At 40.7% G+C, this 5687-nt stretch overlaps 1 protein-coding gene across 1 annotated transcript; it reads right to left on the bottom strand.

The window, feature by feature from the left end:
- Positions 1–2057: 2057 nt before the first annotated feature.
- Positions 2058–2498, bottom strand: LOC110914273. Its single transcript, XM_022159073.1, has one exon. It carries the CDS (start codon positions 2496–2498, stop codon positions 2058–2060), a length of 441 nt encoding a protein of 146 aa, XP_022014765.1.
- Positions 2499–5687: the final 3189 nt, after the last annotated feature.

The following is a 5687-nucleotide window of genomic DNA, read 5'->3' as shown; positions in this document are numbered from 1 at the left end:
CCTGTTCTAGAAGAGCTGACCTTGAAGACGAGTTCTAAAACATGGTGGGGAGGGTATAACAACTCTCCCAAAACTCTTAAATATGCCCTATATGTCCTAAAATACACCCCGTGTATGAAAAACGGCCCCGAAATACCTTTATTTTATTAAAAATCAAATAAAACAAAACCTTAAGGCCCCTCGCGGGGCGCGACACAGACAGGAAAGTCTGTCGCGGGGCGCAACAGCTTGCCACCAGGCCGCACCCCAGCCCGCCACGTGGTGTGACACCCGGCAAGCCTATACAGGTGACTAACCGAGGCTTGGGCCTACCCTATAGCCTCGCGGGCCGCGAAGCCCTGTCTTAAATCCCTCGCGGGGTGCGAGCTGCCCCATTTCCAGCCTTATAAATTGAGGTTTCGACGTTCAGTTGAAATCGTTCAAAATTGAAATTTCTCTCTCGAATCTCTAATAGTCAAAATAATTCTCGGGTATAATACCCACTAAAAAGCGAAGCTTTGACTCGTTGTAAGTATTTTAACCCCCGGTTACCTATTAGTTACTCTGCCCGATTGATCTATAGCTCCGTAACACAAGTTAAGGCTCTGCCTGACTCAGTCGTTGGAGTTCTGTCTCGGGGGGAGGGTATAGCTAATGTAAATTGGGTTATCTTACTAACACGTATGCATTGTTTGTTTTAAATAGATTATAACCAGGAAGTCACTAGGAATTATCTAAAATAGCAATGTGAGTAATTCCTCTTTTTGTAAACTGTTTTTACAAAACCTCAATTGTTTTAAATTATATTTAACAGTGATTGAGTATTTGTGATTTTACATTGACTGTCGGTATGTTGGGGTTTTGTATACATAACTTGTTACTACACTGTGAGTAGTAGCATGACCACAAGTCAGGATTGACAGTACCGTGGGTGGTAATCAAAGTAGATGTAAACAAATGTAATTGCGGATTGCCCTCAATGTTGTAAAATGATTAAACTTGTTTTCATTAAACTGGGATTCACTCGCTAGTATTTCTTGCTGATAAAAATTTTTAAAATGTGTTTCAGGTAACAAAATGTGAAAGCCAAATAGAAGCCAGCTGGAGAGTACTGAAGGCTTGGAAAAGTGGCAATAAAAGTTACCTAAACAAGAAAGAAGTTTTATTTCAATAAATTAGGGTTTATCCCTATAAACATGTTGTAATGGAAACTTGGGTTTCTCCCGTATATTTATTAATTATAAAAGTGTGGTGTTTTACTCTGATAAACTATTTCCTAACTATGATCCTGATGTAATTTCCGCTGCCAAATTAATAAACACCCATACCACCGCTATGAGACTCGCGACCACCCGCTCCCGGGGAAAAGGGATTAGGGGTTGCGACAGCTGAGTATCTTCCTACCCGGGTGTTCCTTCACAGAAAAACCGTAAGGATCAAAATCAATGGAAACAAAATTATCAATAGTGAATTTACGAACTGATATGAGATTCTTTATAAGATTAGGGACCAGATCCAATAATTGGCATGCGCTGGCCATTACCTACAAGTATAGAACCATGAGAATTATTAAAAAAAGGGTGAGAAAGTTTACTAGGATCACCCGTGAAGTGATCCGATGCACCGGTATCCATGAACCATTGCGAAGAGGAGTGATCCATTGTCATAGCATTGAAGGCTTCACTGAGTTGCGTGGGCTTAAGAGCATCAAAAGCTAAGTTTTCTTGGGCTGGAGGGCGGCGAGATGAGGAGGATGGAGCCTGATTAGGTGTGGTGTTGCTGGTCCAGTTGTGTGGTGGTGGAGGTGGGGCAGTCCAAAATGGGTACCATGGCTGCTGAGGCTTAGAGGGGTAAGGGCAGGTTGGAGGAGTCCACTTGTTTGGCCATTGGAGATGGTGTCCAACAGTGTTAGGCTAGGAGTTTGGGTTGGAGTTCTGGGTACGGTTGAGTTGGGTTGGGTTTGAGTTGCAGTTGGGACGGTTGTTTTGGGTTGGAGTGCGACGATTGTTTTTGTTGTTGGGTCGGGTTCCTCCACGTGAAGGGTTGGATCAACGGGTCGTGTTGAGAGCTGTGGGTTCCTAGGTTGGATAGTGTTGGTTTTGCACAGGTTCATTGGTTATGGCAGCCATAACAATAGGTGAAGAAAGATTGTCACGAGTTGAGCTTCTTTGGTGTTCAAGTTGAAGCATGCTGCAAGCCGTTTCCCATGATGGGATACTTTGGTTGATGTAGGAGCCCACCGTGTCATACTCTTCCAGGAGACCATGTACCAATTGAAGAACCAAGCGCTGGTCATTCACGGGACTATCAACATCATTCAATTGGTCACCCAAATCCTTGATGCGTTGACAGTACACCTCTAAGGAGGGCATACTTTTGAGAGTCAGATTGTTAAACTCATGTTCCAAAGCTGCTGCCCTAGCGCTTTTGTTGTTCAAAAAAATAGCCTTCAAACGATTCCATGCCTCTAGGGCTGTGGATTCAGGGGCAAGATTTCTTGCAAGGAGATCGTCGGACATCGTTCCATAGGTCCATTGAAGAATGATTGCATCGATCTTTGATTACTCATCGTACGAGGGGTCAGTTTTGTCTTGTGGGTTGGAGGCGTTGATGTGGTAACACATGATACCCACGGGCATGAAGCTGGAAAAGCTTCACCCAAGAGGAGTACGCGATCTTCGTGCCGTCGAGCACCCTCACCTTCCTCTAAATGTCTGTCACGGTGTAGACCGGATGGAGGGGTTTCAGAGATTGAGAGGATGAACCAGAAGTTTTGTCACCCATGGAGACTTAGTAATTGGGAATGGTACATAGGAAAAGAAAAAGACAAAAGCTGAGCGTCATGGGTTGCAGCAGAGAAGAAGGCAAGGTTAGGTCAAGGTATAGAGCCTTGCTCTGATACCATGAAATGGTTTCAAACTGAATGAATCTTTCCATACCTAATGATGCGAATTTATACAAGGAAAATACTAAGGAAAATAGGGAGCAGTTACAGCAACTCAGCTAGTCTAACTGTAACTAACAGAAAGGCCTAAAGATAAATTCAAACATAATAAAATATATAAAATACTAATATGTGTGTGTATTGAACAAACAAGTTTAATGGAGGGAACGACTTCGAAGACGACAGCGAGATCGAAATAAAGCATCAGGATAGAGTTTTTATTTTTCTTAGACGGTTGATTTGTTTTTGGTTTAGTAAGTTTTTTTATGTATTGTTTCGTATTTGACTTGAACCGTCATGTTTGGCTAGAACTGTATAGTTTCAATATTAGGGTTTATTTACTTTGACTTGGTTCACAACCTTATGTGAAACGGTTATGTTAGATTTTTTGATTTAATGGTTTGTTTCTGTGATTCTTGTTTTTAATACGGATTCAATCTCGAAAATATTAGATTGTTAATAAACCTGATCAACTTTTTAATTTTTCTAATAACGTTCATCATGATTTAAAACCTTTAAAACCCTAATCAGATTTTAAGTTTTGATAAAAGGAACAAATAATGGTTCAAGTTTGTCTATGAATTTGGATTTAGTATAGAATCATATAATCAAGTTAAACATACCGAAGGACATGTGTGTTTGATTATAATCGATATTTCTTTCACGTAATTTGCCCGCTAATATCCGAAACGACGTGAGCTAAGAGTAGCACATTGGCTCAAATAAATGAACTGAACTAGGTTAGACACTAGATAGAGTGGATGTCCGAACGGTTTGACGTCTAGTATTGATACAAACTATTATTTAAAAAGATCATTTTATCGTGACCGTTAGTGATAGTAAGCCGAACCGAATCAAGAAATTACCCTGGTGTTGAAATTAGTTTTTAACATCTGAATTTTCCGATCACTTTAATTATCTTTTTCTTTAGACCAATAAAAACCAAACATAAAAGTTATCTTCATTTACTAGTTAAATTAAAACCCCCCTTTTAAGACATTCGTATTTGTGTTTAAAATGTTTTGTTATCAGCTAGTTAATTTGTATCCCTGAGGACACGAATCATATTTCTATTCATACTAGTAGGTTTCTTTATTATTTTATTTGTTGGATTCGACACCAAACAAGGACTCAAGCAGCAAAATTTTCACTTTAGGACGCGAGTTGACAACGGGCTCTTTACAAAAAGTGCAGTTTAGGGCTCTTTCCTTTGGGATGAAAATTGCAGTTTACTCATTTTTAAAATATGTGTAATCAAGACTTTATCCTAGTTATACACATTACGATTATTTGAAGTATTTTATATGTAGTTGGTTATGCGTCTGATAACCAATTGTCACTTAGAGGGGGTGCAATGCTTGGTTGTAACCCGTTTCACTACAAGAAACAGGTAGCAATATGGGGCGACGTACGTTGCCGCTAAAGGACCTGTTTGTCGTCGCTAAAGTCATTGGCGGCGACATGTCTCCGCTAATTAGGTCGTCCCTAATACTCGGCCGCTATTGAACAAAATGTCATTGCTAATACGCTTGTTGCCGCTAATGCCTCTGCCGGAGTATTGCCGGAAAGTTCGCAAGATTCAGATTGCCTGATTTCAAATGTACAAATCGTCATTGTTTGTTTAAAGTCGAAAATTAAATATAACACAATAACAAAAAAACTGACTAATTTCTTATTAAGATCGATTTACATTACATGGTTTCTACAAATACAAATTAGAAAAGGTGGCCGGAGCTTTAAAAAAACTATGTAATTCTAGAAACACTATAGAAACAGTGGGTCGAGCTTTAATCGTCACAATGGTGGATGGTAGTTGAAGCGGTATGGTCCCAAAAACCTTGCACCAGCGCAGAGGACCATACCATCATTATACTCCAAGACCATCTTAAGCAGTTCTTGCGCGCCCCACGCGATCGATCTAAACAGATCTGGGAAGATCAATCCTTAATGACGATGCGCCGGATATAAGAGAAGGCAAATATTCATTTAACACCCTTGCGCGGGCCCGCGCAAGGATACAGTTAAGCTTGAAGGTTTAACGACTAAAGGCAAGTCTCAAACATATCCGCACGCATGAAGAAATAAGGACTTGAGCAAAAGGAATCTTTTCTGTTGTAACCAACTGGACACATGGAAAATGATCAAAGGTGCACTGCTGTAGATCTTCTAGAAGCAATAAATGCCCTTCGTGCAAGGCCTCATTCGGTTGCAACCGAATACGACCTGGCAGCATCCTGAGCACTCATCTAATGGCACGATGATGGCATGCAATCTAGATTAAATTACTTTCCACGTGGCATCTCCCCAGCCATCGATCAACCCACGATCCGTGTGCATGGATGGGGAAATAACCACTGACGGAAAAGCAGATTCCGTTAACTCTCCCTTACATTTTAAGCGCCTAAACCTTCGGCCATAAATAAGAGACTTTCAGGTACAAGTTAGTTATTCACTTTCACTTACTTTCACTCTTACTACTTCATCTTCTTCAGATCACTATACTTATTCTCACGCCGGAGGATGGTCACGGAGAGAACCCCCATTCTCCCAGACGAGGCTAACGACGTTGTCTGTTTTGCAGTGATTCAGGTGAAGTATTGTCCAGAAGTCGTCAACGAGGAAATTAACCATTTTATGCAGAAACCATGGCCTCAGATCTAGATTGATTCCGGTCATTTAGATCTGGTGTTTCTTCATTGGCGCCCACCGATTACTTTTTTTATGATTTCATCTTCTTGATTGATTTCTTCCCCTTCTGTTTTCA

The sequence above is a fragment of the Helianthus annuus genome, chromosome 7 (assembly GCF_002127325.2).
Source record: "Helianthus annuus cultivar XRQ/B chromosome 7, HanXRQr2.0-SUNRISE, whole genome shotgun sequence".
NCBI classification, from domain to species: Eukaryota; Viridiplantae; Streptophyta; class Magnoliopsida; order Asterales; family Asteraceae; genus Helianthus; species Helianthus annuus.
This window is presented reverse-complemented; position numbering and strand designations above follow the sequence as displayed.